The sequence below is a fragment of the Myotis daubentonii genome, chromosome 2 (genome assembly GCF_963259705.1).
Source record: "Myotis daubentonii chromosome 2, mMyoDau2.1, whole genome shotgun sequence".
NCBI classification, from domain to species: Eukaryota; Metazoa; Chordata; class Mammalia; order Chiroptera; family Vespertilionidae; genus Myotis; species Myotis daubentonii.
Window position 1 is genome coordinate 139321012 of NC_081841.1, and position 20465 is coordinate 139341476.

The 20465-nt window shown below is 40.9% G+C and overlaps 1 protein-coding gene across 2 annotated transcripts in view; it reads left to right on the forward strand.

The window, feature by feature from the left end:
- Positions 1-2383: 2383 nt before the first annotated feature.
- The window catches only part of SUGT1 (SGT1 homolog, MIS12 kinetochore complex assembly cochaperone), a 67293-nt gene continuing 49211 nt past the window's right edge, over positions 2384-20465 (forward strand). For both annotated transcript variants that reach the window (XM_059684779.1, XM_059684780.1), the window contains exons 1-6: positions 2384-2569; positions 2665-2722; positions 11667-11757; positions 12420-12489; positions 13192-13262; positions 17312-17365. In XM_059684779.1, the coding sequence (XP_059540762.1) occupies positions 2532-2569; positions 2665-2722; positions 11667-11757; positions 12420-12489; positions 13192-13262; positions 17312-17365 (382 nt within the window). In that variant the 5' untranslated portion in view covers positions 2384-2531. The remainder of the gene's footprint in view (positions 2570-2664; positions 2723-11666; positions 11758-12419; positions 12490-13191; positions 13263-17311; positions 17366-20465) is intronic.

Genomic DNA, 20465 nt, shown 5'->3' on the forward strand with positions numbered 1-20465 from the left:
TCAATAATATTGACACTATGGTGTCAGATGGGTACTACATTTATTGGGATGATAATTTTGTAAGTTATATTATGTCTAATCACTCAGTTGTACACCTGAAACTAATATAATATTGTACATAAACTAATTGAGAAATAAAAAATACTTAAAATGAATTTACTGGGGGACATGGCAAATGATGGTGTTTTTAAATAAGGACAGAATCAATTGGATATCCATGTGGGGCGAAATAAACCTTGATTTCAACTTCCTACCTTTCACAAAAATTAATTTGAAGTAAATCAGACCTGGATATGCATGGTAAAATAATAAAGCACCTAAAAGAAAACAGAATTTTCTTCATGGCCTTCGCATAGGCAAAGCTTTATTATATAAGATACAAAGAGCATTAATCATAAAAGATCAACAAACCCAGAAAGTTTTAACTTAAATATTTCTGTAATTGTTACCTTCCTCTCATCCTTACAACCACTGAGCTATTTATGAGTCACTTTGGCCTGTGTTAGAGTCCAGAACAAGCTACCCAAGATGTTCCTTAGTGGTATGCAGATTACTTTGAGGTAAAGGCAATTTTAGCTTCAGGCTCAAGAGAAAATTCTGCCTTCCTCCCCCAAGTACCTAGAAGAACTTGAATTAGAGGCCTTGCTTTTGAGAGATTATCATCAATAACTTCTTTTGACCTACCTACTATATCAGAGATAACTTCTTTTGACCTATCTAGTATAGGGCAGGGCAAACTACTAATTACTGAATGTCCACTTTTATCATCCTGCAATGACCTTTTGAAGTCCCCAAGGCACCTTATTTCATCCCTAGCTCAGGACGTCTTATATAGCTCAATCCTCCTTTCTATCTCTGAAACTGTAAGGTATGCATGGTCTGTGACTCATGTATGTGATGTTTCCATGCACATAATATTAAATTTGATTTTCTCTTGTCAATCTGCCTCCTGTTAATTTGATTTGACCAGCCAAAAGAACTAGAGGAAAGAAAGGGGCATTCCCCCCCCCCCCCCCCCCCCGTGTAAAACAGCAATGGTCTCCCAACTGCTGTTCTCTTTTTCCCTTTAATCATTCTCCACCCTCCTCCCACTTTGGCCTCATGGGTGGCGGTGGGGCAGAGGGAACCCCTTCAATCATTCTTTTAAAAAAAGTTTTTTATTGATTTCAGGGAGGGAGTGAGAGAGAGAGAGATAGAAACCTCAATGATGAAGAGAATCATCCCTCGACTGCCTCCTGCAAGCCCTCTACTGGGGTCGAACTCTCAACTGGGAATTGAGCCAGCAACTACCCCCGCCTGAAAGAGAGTTCACATTATCGTTTATAACGCAAATCCTATTCTGGATTACCTTTTCCAATTCCATCATCAACTAATTCTAATTCATCTTTTGGGGCTCATAGGCTTCCACATCTTTGAGGAATCCATTCCTATACCTTATATTCCCTTAAGTGACCCACCTTGCTATCACATGCCTATTCCCCTTCTTTCATTTGACCACTTACAGCAGCATTGGTTTAAGTTTGTGGAGGGCATTAACATCTTTGAGTCCCAGAGCTTAGTTTAGATTTTGGGTGTACTAACGACGTACACTTACTTTTTGTCTCTACTGGCTGAGCTGCTTACTCCCACTCCCTCTTGCTCCTCCCACCCCTGGCCGGAGTACTTGCTGGAAGCTTCTTCTACCTCATCTGCCAGCGACAAAGACCGGGGAGGGAGGGCCTAACCGACTAGGTTGGAAAGTCAAGCAGCACTGAGACTTCAGCCCACCTTCTTCCTTTCAGTGCCTTCCGCAGGAACAGGGTTTTCTTCTTAATCTGGGAAGCTAACTGGGAAGGAAACCTGCGCCAGTGGCGTTCAGAGGAATGGAACAGTGCCCCTACACCGGAACCAAAAGATTCGGTCTGTAGGCTCTGCGGGGCAGAACGACTTCCGGCGACTTCTTTAGGGTTCCCAGCGCAAAGATCCTGGGAGTGACCCGCTGCCATCCGGGAACTTTCACATAACAGCAAGTGACGTCACGGGGCACGAAAGGCTAGTCTGTCTCTAGTAACCAGGAGAGCTGTGGTGAATTGTGACAATGGAGCTCGATGTGGCTTGTTATTAACAGGCATTTAAACGTCCCCAAACGCCACACGTTCCCGAGCGATGACAGTTCATTACCAAAGTCCTTTTAAGCTACTACCCCAGAGGCATCTGTCAGAGTGCGGGCGCGCGGCGTAAGAGGGCCAGCCGAGGCTTCCATTACCATGGCTGCGAGGGGCGGGGAGTAGGCGTGCTGGTCACCAGAAGGGGGCTGGGCCGGGAGACTGGGTCCTCCAAGGTCCCGGCGAGCCCCGCGCCTGCTTTTCGCCTCCCTCCCCTTCTTCCCTCCCCTCCGGTCCGCTCCCTCCGCGGCACGCAGCGTGGCTGCTCGTTGGCTACTTAGAGCGGAAGCTCGGTTGGTGTCTCTCCAGAAGTTTCCCCCTCGGGCGGCGCCGAAGCTGGTAACCTCCGTAGTAGCAGCTGCAGCAACACAACATTGACTAGTAGAGATGGCGGCGGCTGCAGCTGGACCTGCAACAGCCCAAACGTACGTGTTTTTTCTTCTTTTTGCTATTTATTTTCATCCCCTGCCCCCCTTCCCTGGGTTAGCGCGCCCTGCTGAAGTCGTTGCTTTCTTGGCAGGTTTTGCCGGAACTTCTCAGATGCTCTGATTGACGAGGACCCCCAGGCGGCCTTAGAGGTGAGAGAACCCGTCCCAGCCTCCTCTCCTCTCCTCTCCTCTCCTCTCCTCTCCTCTCCTCTCCTCTGGGGATGGCGGCGAACCCCGCCTCCAGCACACGTCTTCCTTTCTGGGGCCGTGTGTGCTGTTTCTGCGGTGTTTCAGCCTCGTGCACACAGAGTCAGCCTCCTCTTCCTCTCTCCTCTAGTGGCTCCGCTAACCCAGACCCTGCTCCTGCCCCTCCCATTCCTAGACCGTTTCTTCACCCTCGCAGGTCTTTAGAAAAACGTTGTCTGTTTGTGTAGTTGACATCTCTAGTTGACCGTGAAGGGTTTATTTTTTAAAAAATGACATCTGACTAGACGAAGAAGTGAAATCCAAGCTTGATGATATTTAATTCGTTTTTTTCGTTTGACAGTCATCCTTGCCATGCTTATGTCCCAGGCGATGTGCAGAGTGTATATGCCCTGCCACTGTTCATTATTGACTCATTTGTGTATTCCTCAAAACAATATTTTTTTTGGAGTTGATGTGTGCGAGGCGCCGACTGCTAGTGAATTAAGTCGTATTTATATATTTAACTGACTTAAAAAAGCACTTTGTGTTTGTGTGAAGTGAATGGCTATAAAGCCATAAGAGAAAGTAAAAGGGCAAGAGTTAAATAATACAAAGTAATAAAGAGAGCCCAAGCTAAAGATACACGAGGCAGTGGGTCACAAAATTGAGCCAGGGGTTCCTTGCTTTGAAACACCAGGAGAAGAAACGAAACCCTGTTCTCTTGTTATACTCTAACATACCTAAGGTTAGTAGTTTGAGGTGAGAGAATCTTTTTCCTACCTATAACTTCTGAAAATAATTTGCCACGTGATAGTAGAGCCTTTCTGAGGAGGTGAGGTTTGAGCAGAGACCTAGGGAATGAGCTGGGAGTTTTGGAGAAAGCATTGCAGGCAATGCTGAGATCCTGATGTAGGAATGAAGCTGGTTTGTACAAGGAGCAGCAAAAAGGCCCATTCGACTAGAGAGGGGTGAAAACAGCATGAGATGAAGTGGAAAGGAAACCTGAGCTCCGTCCCTTAGTGCCTCTTAGACCAGCATATGTATTTTCTGAATATGAAGGCCTTCAGATAAAGTGGTTGATTAGTCAGTTGTACTATAATATTTCCCAGTGAGGCCTCTGGGGTCAGTAGTAGAATCATGTTCAGGAGGTACGAGAATTTCTCTCCACCATTCCTTATGTCAGCTAGATAGTTATTTTCAGAATTTGTTATGGTTCTCTTAGGTCCAGAGCCTCCTTTGGAAAGTTGCTTTTAAAGGATATTGATGTCTTTATCTCATTTGTTTTGCTTTTTCTGTTGTTAATCCTCACCTGAGGATATTTTTCCCATTGATTTTTTTTTTTTTTTTTAGAGAGGGGGTGAGACAGAGAGAGAAACATCAATGTGAGAGAGACACATCAACTAGTTGCCTCCTGCATGCACCCCAACTGGGGTTGGGGATGGAGCCTGCAACCGAGGTACCCTCCTTGACCAGAATAGAACTCGAGATTCTTCAGTCCACAGGCGGATGTTCTAATTACTGAGACAAACTGGCTAGGGCTTATTTTACTTTTTATTTTTTTATTGAAGTACTAGAGGCCCGGTGCACAAAAATTGTGCACTGGGGGGGTCCCTCAGCCTTGCCTGTGCCCTCTCGCAGTCTGGGACCCCTCGGGGGATGACCACCCGCTGGCTTAGGCCCGCTCCCCGGGGGATTGGTCCTAAGCTGGCAATCAGACATCCCTCTGGCAGCCCAGCAGCCCTCGGGGGATGTCCACTTGCCAGCGGGGAGCAGGCCTAAGCTGCAGTAGGACATCCTTAGCGCTGCTGAGGAGGCAGGAGAGGCTCCCACCACCACCGCTGTACTGGCAGCCATCAGTCTGGCTTGTGGCTGAGCAGAGCTCCCCCAGGTGGGAGCATACTGACCACCAGAGGGCAGCTCCTGCATTGAGCGTCTGCCCCCTGGTGGTCAGTGTGTGTCATAGTGACCAGTTATTCTCATTCTTTCTGCTATTAGGGTCAGTTTGCATATTACACTTTTACTATATAGGATAGAGGCCTGGTGCACGGGTGAGGGCCAGCTGGTTTGCCCTGAAGGGTGTCCTGGATCAGGGTAGGGGTCCCGCTTGGGTGCCTGGCCAGTCTGGGTAAGCGGCTAAGGGCCATTTTCAGGCTGGCCAGCGACTGAAGCGCCCAGCCTCTACTTTTTTCTTATTCTGGGATTTATTTACCTTCTATAATTGAAACTATGTTGCTGTCACTGGAGCTGAGAGCCGGTTCCTGCTTGCTCCCAGCTCTGAGGCCATGGCCTGCTGAAAGAAGGTATCTGGGGTTTGTTTAGCTTCTATAATTGAAACTTTGTTGCTTTTGGAGCTCAGAGCCGGGCCACGGCAGGCGGGGAACCTTGGCTTCCTCCATCACTGGAGCAAGCAAGCCTCCTGCTCGCTTCAGCTGCGTAGCTGCCAGCCGCCATCTTGGTTGGCAGTTAATTTGCATATCGCCCTGATTAGCCAATGGGAAGTGTAGCGAAGGTACAGTCAATTACCCTTTTTGTCTTTTATTAGATAGGATGACATATGTAGATAACACAGATTTGAAGTCTGCAACTAATTTAGTTGTTGTTTTACATATGTGTATGTCACATCTACAAATATAATAGAATACTTTCATCCTCAAAATTCATTCTTCTTCCCAGCCAATAATTCTTTCCCACAAGACGAACCTTGTTGTGACTTCCATCACCATCAATTAGTTTTACTTGTTCTTGCTCTTAACATAAAAAGGATTGTAGACAAGGTACTCAGTTGATTATAGGCACTTTGTCTTGCTTTAAACATGGGATACATTCCAATGTGTGGGATCTAATGTGTAGGATACATTCATATTGTGTGAATCCTAGTTCTTTTTCATTGCTGTGTAGTATTCCATTGTATAAATGTAGCACAATTTATTATAACAATGGGCATGGAATGAGACTGCTTGGGTTGAAATCCTGGTTTCATAAAACTTTGTAACCTCAGGAAAGTTCCTATTATCACTCTGGATCACAATTCCTGTCTCTAAATTGGAACAAAATAGGACCTTTGAAAGTTTTTTTCTGAAGATAGGTAATGTAAGATACATGTTGAGGCCCCTGAGGTAGGTATTGTAGTTTCTTTGCTCTGTTGTTCTAACCACACTGGCTTTCTTTCCATTACTTGAATTTGCTATGATTAATTCTGTTGAGCAGCCTTTGGACTTGGCAGTTCCTGCCTGAAATATACTCACTGTCTTGTGACCTAGCTCATGTTTTGCTTGGAATGCTCATCACCTTAGATTTCTTGTCTTCTCTGACCATCCTATATTTAATTTGGGCCCTAATGTAAGCATCAAGAGAGCAAGAAATTTTCCCTGGCCAGATAGCTCACTTGGTTAGAGTATTGTCCCAATGTGCCAAGGTTTTGGGTTTGAGCCCTCGTTTGGGCACTTTCAAGAATCAACCAGTGAATGCGTAAATAAGTGGAACAACAAATCGATGTTTTTCTCTTTCAAAAAAAAAGGGGGGGGGGGGCACAGGAATTTTGTGTATCTTGTTTACTACCATTGTGTTCTTAGTGTAGTGCCTGGGAGGTGATAGGCACTCAAATGTGCTAAATTAAATTACTCTTACCATAATTCTTGCAACAACTGTGAGGTGAATATTTGCATTTTCTAACAAGGAAGCTGAAGCTCAAGAGATTTAATTTGCTCAAGGGCATATGGTTCAGAAGTGATAAGTCTCTGGTTTCAATACATTAGTGTCATCTTTTGGAGGAGATGGTAGGATTGGGGGTGTATGATATAATGAAAGGTTTGATACCTGACTTTGAAGTAGCTGACTAAGGATAACTTTGTTGAGAGCATACCTGGTTAGCATAAGCATGCATTGGTACCAGTTCTGCATGGTTATGTGGTTTTTCTCCATCATAGCTTAGGAAGGGAGAAGGGTTGATATTGTTTATCGTCCATGAATGGGGATTAGCTGTGGCTGGAAGAAAAGAGAAAATGGAATCAGAGCTAAAGGCCTTCAAACTTTCAGTCAGTCTGAGCAAGACTACTTTTGCTTTTTTTAAAAAAAATATATTTTATTGATTTTTTTACAGAGAGGAAGGGAGAGGGATAGAGAGTTTGAAACATTGATGAGAGAGAAACATCGATCAGCTGCCTCCTGCATACCTCCCACTGGGGATGTGCCCGCAACCAAGTACATGCCCTTGACCGGAATCGAACCCCGGGACCCCTCTGTCCGCAGGCCGACACTCTATCCACTGAGCCAAACCGGTCAGGGCAAGACTACTTTTGCTTTTAATCTTAACAACTGTTTCCCCGTAAGTAGCACTTTATTTTATTTTTTAAATTCAATTTATTGGGTGACATTGCATTTTTTAATAGTCCTTTTTATTTACTTTTTCATTAAAAAAATACTCTTATTGTTGAGAGTATTACAGATGGTCCCCTTTTGTCCCCCATTGCCCCCCTCCACCCGGTTCCTGCCCTGTCCCAGGCCTTCACCAACCTATTGTCTGTGTCCATAGGTAATGCATGCATGCATGTAAGATCTTTGGTTAATCACTTCTTCCTCCTCTACTGCCCTCCCCTTCCCTTTGAGATTCATCAGTCTGGCCCATGTTTCCATGTCTCTGATTCTATTTTATTCACCAGTTTATTTTGTTCATTAGATTTCTTGTTCATTTATTTTGATTTATAGATTCAATGTATTTATTGCCATTTTTTTGTTTATATTTATCTTTTCTTCCTTCTCCTCCTCCTCCTCCTCCTCCTCCTCCTCCTCCTCCTCCTCCTCCTTCCCCCCCCTACCCCCCATCCTTCTCCCCCTTCCCCTCCCTTCAATATTTCATGTAATACTGGTTTGGTGGTAATCAATTCTTTTAGCTTTTTATTTTCTATGAAGCTCTTTATCTGACCTTCAATTCTAAATGATAGCTTTGCTGGGTAGAATAATCTTGGTTGCAGGTCCTTGCTATTCATCACTTTCAATAATCTTGGCAGCCTGGAAGCCCTTGGGGGATGTCTGACTAATGGCTTAGGCCCACAGGGAGTGGGCCTAAGCTGTCAGTCAGATATCCTTAGTGCTGCTGCGGAGGCAGGAGAGGCTCCCACCACTGCTGCTGCACTGGCCAGCCATGAGCCGGCTTCAGGCTGAGTGGCACTCCCCCTGTGGAAGTGCACTGACTACCAGGGGGCAGATGCTCAATACACAGGCATGGAAACATGGAACAGACTGATGAATCTCCTGGGGAATGGGAGAAGGGGGAGGGCGGGAAGAGATTAACCAAAGGTCTTATATGCATACTAGAGGCCTGGTGCACAGATTAATGCACTGGTGGGGTCCCTTGGCGTGGCCTGCGGGGATTGGGCTGAAACCGGCAGTCTGACATCCCCCGAGGGATCCCGGATTGCAGGAGGATACAGAGAGTCCCTTTGTACTCTAGTAGCCAGCAAGCTGTTGTGACAGAAACAGTAGAATTCTGGAAACATGCCACTAGTCAGATGTAGCTAATATAGCCACAACTCATTATTTTATCTTCACTTTTTCTTGTTTTATTGTATATGCTAGTGACCTGGTGCACGGATTTGTGCACATTGAAAGGAAATTAATTAGAAAATGGCCGGTGGGGTGGGACTGGGTGAGACAGGGCCGGACACACCCTGGAGCCAACCTCCTGTGGTCCCTCCCTGGCCGGCTGCACCTGGGGTGGCGCTGTGGCTCGAGGGCATCTGCAGAGTAAGTGAGGTCTTTCCAGCGGTGGGGTCCCTCAGCCTGGCCTGCGGGGATAGGGCCGAAACCAGCTCTCTGACATCCCCCGGAGTGTGAGAGGGCACTCTGCAAAGTTGCTGTTGTACAGGGTGTGGAACGCAAATACAAGTGTGCGGTAAACCAGATTCAGGGCTGACAGTGCTCCAGCAACAACATAACCCATGGCTAAAGGTGGAATCGCACGGCCCCATGAGGAATCAGGCACCCTCTTCTCTGGTTTTGGGGTGCATCACCTGAGAACCGCCACTGCCAAGTCACTGCAGCTCGGCAGCTCCTGTGTTGAACATCTGCCCCCTGGTGGTCAGTGCCTGTCATAACGACTGTTTGGACAATCGGAGGGACACTTAGCATATTAGCCTTTTTATAGATTTCTTATTTAAGATAAATTGATTATTGTGCTTTATTCATGACTTACAAGTTTATGTATCATAATGTTCATTAATGCTCAATAGTTTTTCAGTAACATTTTTTAGTGATAGCCCAGTAAGTCAGTTGCTTAATTTATTTAACTGAGTCACCATAAATTGTCCTTCTTTTTTAAAAATATATGTATTTTTTATTAATTTCAGAGAAGAAGGGAGAGGGAAGAGATAGAAACATCAATGATGAGAGAGAATCATTGATTGGTCGCCTCCTGCATGCCCCACACTGGGGATCGAGCTGGCTATCCGGGCATGTGCCCTGACGGGGAATCGAACCATGACCTCCTGGTTCATAGGTTGGCACTCAACTGCTGAGCAATGCCGGCCAAGCTAACTTGTCTTTCTTGGCCAACATTTGGTTTGTGGGATGTTTTGTGTGTGTGTGTGTGTGTGTGTATTATTTTATTTCAGAGAGAGGAAGGGAGAGGGAGAGAGAGAGAGAGAGAAACATCAATGATAACCATTGATCGGCTGCCTTGTGCACAGTCCCTATAGAGGATTGAGCCTGCAACTGGGCACGTAGCCTGACCAGTTATCGAACCATGACCTCTTGGTTCATAGGTTGACGCTCAACTATTGAGCAATACCAGTAAGGCTGGTTTGTGTTTTTAAAGGTTATTTGCAAATTGGTTTGAAATTCATAATTTTTTACCTGACTTTATTTTTAAGAAAAGGAATGCTATTTATCTTTGTACCTGCAATGTCTGGTCTATCTTTGTTACATTATGTGTGTTTAGAAATAGTTTTTTAATTGATGATATAATCTGTAACAGCCTTTTGAACCCATAGTATGTCTGCTTTGCTGAGGAGACATTTGCAGGTTATGTTTGCAGTAGGTCAGTAAGAAGCTATCAGCTGTTTTCAAAATTGAAAGTTTAGTGCATGATGGTATTATTTAACTTAGAAATTTCAAAGTATTAGAAAACATAATACATAGATCAGATGGCATGAAACTTGGAGTAAAGGAACATTACCAAGAGGCAGTGCTATTTAATGGTTAAAGTCCAATTTGGAATCAGACAGACCTGGATTTGAATCCCGACTTTGGCATAGTCTTGCCACTAACTAGGAAGTGAGGAAATGAATATGTGCACATCTGGGGAAAGAACATTCTAGGGGAGCAGCAAATTACCAGAGTCCTGCTGGTGGGTGAAGAGCAAGGAGCCATTGGGCTAGATTGGAGGAGCTGAGTGGAACAGTTGTAAGAGATGACATCAGAGAGATAACAGAGTCATATCAAGAATGGCTTTTTAGGTCATTGGAAGGACTCGGGCTTTTGCTCTGGTTCAGCTGGAAAGACATTGAGAGTTTTGATAAGAGACCCAGTAATAAGATCTGATATTCGTTACTGCTTGGATCAGGGCAGGAAGGGTGAAAATGATAAAAACGGTTTGGAGTTTAGGTATATTTGATTTTAGGGATATGATTACCAGGTATGGAATTTGTTGTTTTGTGAAAATCATCACACTATTAGGTTAAAGCAAAGTCAGTGTGTGTCTTCTGAAATAGTTTAACTTTTAAGAAGACTAGCAAATTCCTAGGGTGTGTGAGTAGTGGGTAGAAAATCACATTGTTCCTGTTTGCCTTCATTTGTTCTAATCATACTATACTTCCCATTATTATTTTTCCAGCTACTACTTATATACTGAATGTTCAAGGTGACAAAAATTTTAATCTCTCTAATATCACCTCCTGATCACTTGGTAATGTGAGGTATTATATCTGGGCTTTCAACTGAATACTGTAATTTCTTAGGACAGCGGTTTTCAACCTGTGGGTCGTGACCCCTTTGGCGGTCGAACGACCCTTTCACAGGGGTCACCTAAGACCATCCTGCATATCAGATATTTACATTACGATTCATAACAGTAGCAACATTACAGTTATGAAGTAGCAACGAAAATAATTTTATAGTTGGGTCACAACATGAGGAACTGTATTTAAAGGGCCAGAAGGTTGAGGACCACTACCTTAGGAGGATTGTCTGCATTGATAATGAGTAGTAGAGAGCCAGCTAAACTTAATTGTGTATTTATTGATTCTTTTAACCTTCCTGAACTCTAGATAAACTTTCAGTTTTTTTTTTCTTTTAATCCTCACCTGAAGATATGTTTTTATTGATTTTAGAGAGTGAGGAAGGGAGAGAGAGAAAATAAATATCAATGTGAGAGAAACATCGATTATTGCCTACTGTACACTCTCCGACCAGTGATTGAACCCAAAACCTAGGTATGTGCCCTGACTGGGAATGGAACCCGTATTCCATTCTAGTTAAACTATTTCAATAGCCACACATTGACTTTGCTCCAACCAAATGAATCACCTGGCCAGGGCTCTTTTTTATTTTATTTTATTGGACAGCTTCATATTTTCTAGGCATTTCAAATTCTGTATGATTTTGAGTCTTCTCCACATTAGGAGAAATATCTATGATGGTCAGTGTATATCAACTAAACTCTTCAGAATAAATGAGGTGATAATTACCATTTATTGAGTATCTACTGTAAGCCAGGAACTGTGGGCTTACTGGGGAGAGGGCAGAGAGGGATAGATATTGATCCTCTTGCAAAGAAAAGCTCCTAATTTGTTTCTGTTATCTTTGCTCCAAATAGCTTATGGCAATAGTTTATTTGATTAAAAATCGTATTTAATTAGAATTCAGTGACTTTTAGAAAACAGATTACTTATACTCAATATGTTTGTGCTTGTAGGAGCTGACTAAGGCCTTGGAACAGAAACCGGATGATGCACAATATTATTGTCAAAGAGCTTATTGTCACATCCTTCTTGGGAATTACTGTGGTAACTTTTCTTACAAAATATATTGTTTCTTCAAGTGTTAATTATAAATTTTGCCCATGATACAATGAATCAAGTAAAATAGAGATTATCTTTGAGGACTTTTAAATTGGTCTTTCATACAAGGTGAAGTAGCTGAAATGTGACAAACTATGTTAAGCAACACCCATTTAAATTCTATGGATACCCCTTCTTCAGTGGGTAGAGAATTTATACAGATTTTATTTGTGGTTATTGGATATACTAACAGTTTAGCATCATATTTACTGTTTTACAGAGTATTTAAATGAAATGTTCTTATTTGCATTTTTATAAGGAATGTATTTCTTTATTACTTGTTTAACTTTAATTAGTCTGGGTAGGGAAAAATTAAATACCTTGAGTCAAATTGCATGAATGATGTTAATGAGAAAATTAGGTGAGCTTTGTGACACACAGCTTTATTCACTGACTGAGAGCTTAAAAAGGAAGTTAAATACTAGACTAATAGGAAGATATGAGGGTAATATTTATTGGATTATATCTTGAATTAGCTTTTCCTAATTTAAACCACTTGTCCATTTTACCAACTTAAAAACATAAACCTGATTCAAATTTTATGTGTAATATTTGTTAGGATCTGTAAAAAGCTGACTAAAAAACAGTTTTTTTTTAAATATATATAGATGCTGTTGCTGATGCAAAGAAATCTCTTGAATTTAATCCAAATAATCCCACTGCTATGCTGAGAAAAGGGTATGCAATAACTATTCTTTTTGTTGGATCTGGACAATTAATAGGTGTTTAAATTGTTGAATGAACAATGGTTAGTGGTAAGCTTTATATAAATAGTAAATTCCTAAATGAAAGTAGCACTTTCATATTGACTAAGGGCTCATAGTCAATAGTAAATTCTGTATTCATACATTGTATAGCTGAGATAGGATTCAATTTTAAATAGAATTTATGTTTCTGTTATTGTATTAACTGCAGTATGTGATAGGAGATGTATACGTAGTATATTTTAAAATAGTGAAGATTGAAGTAACTGCAAGGTATAGATTAAACTGTTCATTATTTGGAATTTACTGCCTTTGACTATAGAACATTTATTCCTCAACCAAGCTGGACACGAGGCTACATTTAGTGCTATGAAAACTCTCTATCTGTGTATTATTTTACTGCTACTGTTGATTTCCCAGCTTGCTTCTGTTGATGGGACTTTCCTTTAATTAAGAAACTTCTTTAATTCCTTTTTATAACTATGTTTTGGAATAAGCAAGTGCATACAATTAAAATCAAGAAATTCCTTCTGATATGGATTCTAAAATTGGATATTAATGGGAATTAGAAGTTACATAGATTATTTTAGAAAACAATACTAGGATATATTTAAGAAAGAATGCTATTTTTCATAATCTCATGTGTGTGGCATTTATTTTTAATATGTTCATACAGGATATGTGAATACCATAAAAAAAACTATGCTGCTGCTCTGGAAACATTTACAGAAGGACAGAAATTAGATAGTAAGTATTGGAATTATAAGTTGATCCATTTATTTCTCTTGTTTCTTAAATACTGTAGCTGAATTTTGTTAGTGTGATCTCAATTATAGAAACCTAATTCCATTATTTTTCCTTTTAGTGGTATTTTGTGTTGATTGCAGAATTTGGGTTTACTTAGATATTGATTAAATTGGCCTTTCTTTAGTATTTAAATCCCTGATAAACTTTACCATTAGAAGCTATTTTTTCCTAATAGACAAGTTGCCGGGTTCTTGTTCCAGCATTAAAAAGGGTTCAGCAATTTGGAAAAGGGGCTGTGTGTAACTTAAGAGTCCAGTGACAAAATATAATTCTGAAAGGCATTGGGGGTCAGAGGAGCCTAGCTAAAGAAACTAAGGTCTCTTCGTCTCAGACCCCATGCTTTTTATTAACACAAATTGTCCTGAGGCGAGGCAGAGATATGTACTTCAAAGGGTAGGTTTCATTTACAGAGTCCATTGTCAGATTTTAGGAAATGTTAGCCTACAGCTATTCAGGTGTTTGGCCAGTAGGAGGCAATAACATGTAGATTAAGATGCTCTGGGTTGTCTGGCAGCAAATAATCAATGCATCCTTTTTGGGTTTGGGGAAATGCCATCAGCCTTTCCCAACAGGTGACAACATATGTGACTCAGCCCTTGTTGAGTCCCCAAGTTCCATCAACCTTTTGATGAAACTTGCAATTATGACATGCTGGAATTAGCTTCCGGCAACAAGTGAAAGTTTAATTCGTTCTGATGTTCAGAAGTCTATTTATTTTAAGTGTTATTCAGATTACTGATTCAAGAAATCGTATAACAAAGATTTCTATTGAGAAGTGAAGTGTTAGTTTAAGTAAATTGTGATACAGGGCACGGAAGAAACATGGAGCTTTGAGAGTGTTGTATTTCATGTCTTTTAAAATAATTTTTAAAAATTTATTTTTTTAGAGAGTGAGAGGAAGGAAGAGAAAAAACACACACACATAGATGTGAGAGCAAAATATATGATAGCCTGCCTCCTGCACACCCCCACCGGGGCTTGAGCCCAAAAGCTGGGCATGTGTCCTGACTGGGAATCAAACCAGCAATCTTTAGGTGCACAGGACGATGCCCACCCAACTGAGCCACACTGACCAGGGCTAAGGTCATCTTTTTGAGAGAAATGCAAGTTTTCCCTGCCATTTGAAAGTAGAGCCATCCCTATGAAACTTTATAAGCCAGAATGGTGTAAAGTGAGGAAGTAATTATCATTGATATATATGCAGAATATTTTGAGTATTCCCAATCCCCAAAAATAACATACCAAATAATACATACAACCTACAATAATAGTAATAGATAGTAAAAGCAGCAATGATATGATAAATACACAGCTTGTATAAGGTAGAAATAATATTTGTGCTGTGTGGTTTCACTTATTAAAAAGACTTGACTGATTTCTCATGAAGTACATGATAACAGAGCACCACATTTTGTACACCCATCACTCAAGCAATGATCTTCATTTCATCTATACTGGGTGCCAGCTACTTTGTTATTAGCAGAACCAATAGTCACTTTGGCACTTTTCAAGTTTCTCTCTCTGTGGTGGACGCAGGCAGGTTCAATGTACATAAAATGTCTTTGTTTTGTTCATCACAATCAACATCCTTAATTATGTTCAGTTTTATGCTAAGTGCACAAACACCCTTACAAGCTCTCGTAGGTTTTTCTAATACCTTAAGATGCATCTTGCTAACAGATACACAAAATAAATAGAGATAAAGCACAGATGCGTACAGACATCTTCTTCTGTAAAAGCTAAGTGGCATACTGTGAATTTTCGAAAAGCAAGGGATACCTATATATGAAAATTATCACAGCAGTATGGCTATCTGGACATATATAGAAGTAATAAGAGCCAAGAACAAAAAAACCTGCTAAATACTAAAAGACTGATTGTAAATAATCTCATAGATAATTGTAGACTCATGACCTTAATTGTGTACTGTCATTTTATCTTCATCTTACGATAGCGTGTTATCACAATTCTCTAAAGCAATGGCTCCTAACTTCCTGATTTTGATTTTGCTCCCTGGGGAACATTTGGCAATGTCTGGAGAGATTTTTGTTTATCATGACAAGTGGATGGGGAATGTGCTACTCACATCTGGTGAGTAGGGACCAGGGGTGCTGCTAAATGTCCTGCAGTGCACAGGACAGTCCCCCACAACAAAGAAACATCTTGTCCAGAATATTAGTAGTGCTGAGCTTGAGAAACCCTGCTCTAAAGTATTGTATGATTGTATTTTTAAAAATTTACTCTGTACTGCTTTGAATATTTGTTTTTCTGTTGTGTACCTACTTGAGAAACAGCATTAGGCCAGACTTTGCAAATGGAACCTACAAATTAGGAAGGAAGAGATCTAGGCAATAGGAGTTATTCTCAAATTTGGTTATCCCAAGTGTGATGCTTGAATAATATGGCTGGCTATTCAATTAGCAAATCACTCAGCAAATTCTAGAGTCTAGTGCTTTGATGTGTGTTTGAAAACCCTAAAGAGACATGAGTCATTTCATCTTCTAGATTTCTAAGCCCTGTTTCTTATCTTTAGCAACTGAAAGTTCTCTGCCTAAATTCCTTCTTTGAATAAATTATGCTTTGATTATATTAGAATTATTTCCGAGGTGGCCTCAGAAGAAGTTGTCTTCTCTTTGGTAAAATTGCTGTTGAGGATATTTAATTTAAAAACAAATTAGTCTTTTAATTAAATTCTAGGGAAAATTAAAGTATTAGGCTTCTGTTATTATCAGAGAGGATAAATCTTTATGACTCATAATATTAACCCCCCTCCCCTTTATATGGTAGGAAGTTTGGCTTATTTATTGATTACTTTGAATAAGGTTATTTAAATCTAGGATTTTGATGTAATTATTCCCCACTAGAATGAATGTGTGGGTGTGTATTAAGACCTATATAGTTGCATTCCACTTAGAAATTAAATTATAGAAATTAGAAATTATTAGAAAACTTTATTGTAAGAAATTTTTAATCCTTATTTTTCAGAATTATCTTGCCTGCAATTAGTTTGAATTAGTAAATGTTTATTTAAGAGTACTTTTAATAATTTTTCCTAACATTATATTTTATTAGATTCTGTGATTTTAGCGATTGTCATTGTTCTGAACCTTCAGAAGTGAATAATTTATATACATGATCACATTGCTATCTGTAAATACACAGTTCACTAACTATAGATAGTTCTTGGCTGCCTTGGAACTTGGAATGAAAAAACTTCACAAAGTATAAAGATGCTTCTTGGTGTTGGTAGGATAGGCATGGTAAGGAGTAGAGCCACCGAAAAAATAGACAGACTAGATAGGTAGTTTCATTGGAGAGCAAACGGGTTGAGAGAGGCTTCTAGACCACATTCCAGCTGCTGGTTATTAAGCCTCCACCCCTTTCTAACATGTTGGGAATCTGATTTTGCTTTGTGAGAGAGGAAGATGCTCCTTTAAGAGGAGAGGGGTGAGGGAAAATGTACGTTATATCTGGGAACTGGTAAGGTTGACTGGTTAAAATTAAATTTAAAATAATTAGAATTCTTCAGGATGAACAGCTAAATATTAAGCCTGTTGGTATATTTATAGCTATAACATTAAGATTGCTGCAAGCTCTGTTAGGATAGGTATTTTTGTCTCTTTAATTCACTGCTGAATCCTCAGGGCCTAGAGCACTGTTTGGAACATAGTAGGTAGTCAATAAGTATTTCTTTTTCTTTTTTTTTATAATATATTTTATTGATTTTTTACAAAGAGGAAGGGAAAGCGATAGAGAGTTAGAAACATCGATGAGTGAGAAACATCGACCAGCCGCCTCCTGCACACCTCCTACTGGGGATGTGCCCACAACCCAGGTACATGCCCTTGACCGGAATCGAACCTGGGACCCTTCAGTCTGCAGGCCGACGCTCTATCCACTGAGCCAAACTGGTTTGGGCAATAAGTATTTCTTGAATAATATGTTAGATTTGCAGATGAGTGATTTTACAGTCAGTTTGCTCTTTCTAGGTGCGGATACTGATTTTATTGTCTGGATTAAAAGGTGTCAAGAAGCTCAGAATGGTAAGTATGTAGGTTTCTCATAGTCTTTCAGTTTGAAAAGAAGTAAATGGTCAACATTTTTTATTTAATCAAATTTGTTTTTTACTTTATAACTTGGTAAATAATGCATGTTCCCTTAGATAGGAACTTCTAAAGGTATTCTTTAAAAAAAATTTATAACAGCTTTATTGAAATAGAATTCATATTCTATAAAAAACTTACCCATTTAAAGTGTAAAATTAAATTATTTGTAGTATTTTCACGGAATTGTTCAACCATCAAAAAAAATTGTGCAACCATCACCAGAATCAATTTTAGAACTTTCATCACCCTCTAAAGCAGCAGTTCTCAACCTGTGGGTCGTGACCCCTTTGGGGTTCGAACGATCCTTTCACAGGGGTCACCTAAGACCATCGGAAAACACATATATAATTACATATTGTTTTTGTGATTAATCACTATGCTTTAATTATGTTCAATTTGTAACAATTAAAATACATCCTGCATATCAGATATTTACAGTACGATTCATAACAGTAGCAAAATAACAGTTATGAAGTAGCAACGAAAATAATTTTATGACTGGGGGTCACCATAACATGAGGAACTGTATTAAAGGGTTGCGGCATTAGGAAGGTTGAGAACCATTGCTCTAAAGAAACCCCTAACCTTTAGCACTCTTTCTTCTCCATTGTCTCCTAACCCTATTGCTCCCCAGCCTTAAGAAAGCACTAATTTACTTTCTGTCTCTATGGATTTGCCAATTCTGGACATAGACATTTATATATATACTAGGGGCCCGGTGCACGAAATTCGTGCACTGGGTGTGTGTCGGGGGGAGTGTCCCTCAGCCCAGCCTGCCCCCTCTCACATACTGGGAGCCCTCAGGCGTTGACCCCCATCACCCTCCAATCGCAGAATCGGCCCCTTGCCCAGGCCTGACGCCTCTGGCTGAGGCGTCCGGCCCGGGCAGCGGGGACCCGCAGCTGCAGCGGCCCCACGATCGTGGGCTTCGCTTTAGGCCCAGGCAAGGGACCCCTAGCTCCTGGGACTGCCAGCTTCGACCGTGCCCAGCTCCCATCGCTGGCTCCACCCCTACTTCCTGCTCTCACTGGCCAGGGCGGAAAAGGCACCTGATTCTCCGATCATGGCTGGGGGGCAGGGCAAAGGCGGCCCCAGGGCCGCCTTTGCCCTGCCCCCCAGCTCTTAGCTCCCCCCTGGGTTTCCGATCACTGTCAGTGGCAGGGGGCTTCTTCCTGCTTTCCCTTTCGCCTCCCTGCATTGTGCCTACATATGCAAATTAACCGCCATCTTGTTGGCAGTTAACTGCCAATCTTAGTTGTCAGTTAACTGCCAATCTTAGTTGTCAGTTAACTGCCAATCTTAGTTGTCAGTTAATTTGCATATAGCCCTGATTAGCCAATGAAAAGGGTAGCTCGTACGCCAATTACCATTTTTCTCTTTTATTAGTGTTGATGGCTAATATACCAAGTGTCCCCTTGGGAGTTCGACTGGGAGTTTTACTGCTCTTTATGACGTGCGCTGACCACCAGGGGATGGCACAGAATGAAGGAAGACACTGGCCAGCAGCTGGCAGCTAGAGAAGGGAGGCCCTGGCCAGCAGCCAGAAGGCCCCGATTGGCACTGACCACCAGCCAGGCTTAGGGACCCCCGAATTTGGTGCACCGGGCCTCTAGTTTCATATAAATGGAATCATACAGTATATGGTTTTTTGTGACTGGCTCCTTACACTTAGCATAATGTTTTCAAGGTTCAGGTTCCAGTGACTGCCTGACCTACCCCAGTATTCAACTTAAAAAATAGGCATAACCTGTAAAGTGCTAGACCCTTCTCTCTTTGGTGATGGGTTGCATCCTCCTGGGGGCTGTCATGCACCCACACAACTTGGGCTCTGTTTTTGTGAGCAGGTTCTCTCCTCATTCCCTTCAGTATGTCCCTGACAATGCCCAGGTCATTTGACTCCTACTCTCCCAAGGAGCGTCTGAGAAGCTGGTTTTTGCTAAAGCTTTTTTTTTAATCGTTAAAAAATTTTTCAATTATAGTAGACATACATTATTATATTAGTTTTAGTTGTACACCTCGGTATATAACTTACTAGATGATTATCCCAATAAATCTTGCATCCATCTGACACTGTGCATAGTTATTAGAGTATTATTGATTACATTCTCTAGTCCATACTTTATATCCCTATGACTATTCTGTAACAACTAATTTGTACTTCTTAATCTATTCACCTTTTTCACCCATCTCCCCAGTGCCTCCTAACCCTCTAATCTGGCAACCATCAAAATGTTCTCTATATTTATGAATCTGTTTCTGTTCTGCTTGTTTATTTTGTTTTTTAAATTGTTGATAGATGATTGTTGATTAATTGCCATCTTATTGTACATATTTTTATCCTTTTTTCTTCTTCTTCTTAAAGAAGACCCTTTAACATTTTGTGTAATACTGGTTTAGCTTTTTCTTGTCTGGGAATCTCTTTATCTGCCCATAGATTCTAATGATAGGTTTGTTGGGTAGAGTAATCTTGGTTGTAGGTCCCTGCTTTTCATCACTTTGAAGGTTTCTTTCCAATCCCTCCTGGCCTGCAATATTTCTGTTGAGAAATTAGCTAACAGTCTTATGGGAGCTCCCTTGTAGTTAACTAACTGCTTTTCTCTTGCTGCTTTTAAGATTTTCTGTTTGTCTTTAACATTTTGCATTCTACTTTTGTGTCTTTGGGTTCATCTGGTTTGGGACTCTCTGTCCTTTCTGGACTTGTATGTCTATTTCCTTCACCAAGTTAGCAACGTTTTCTGTCATTATTTTTTCAAATAGGTTTTCAATATCTTGATGTCTCTTCTCCATTTGGCGCCTCTATGATGTGAGCATTGTTATGCTTGAAGCCGTCCCAGAGACTCCTTACAGTATCTTCATTTTTTTAAATACTTTTTTCCTTTTGCTGTTCTGATTATTTTTTGCTTTCTTATCTTCCAAATCTGATATGGTCCTCAGCTTGATCTACTCCACTGTTGATTTTCTGTAATATATTTTTCATTTCAGTTAATGTATGTTTTATTTGTTACAGTAGTTGTTTTTTTATATTTTCTATCTCCAT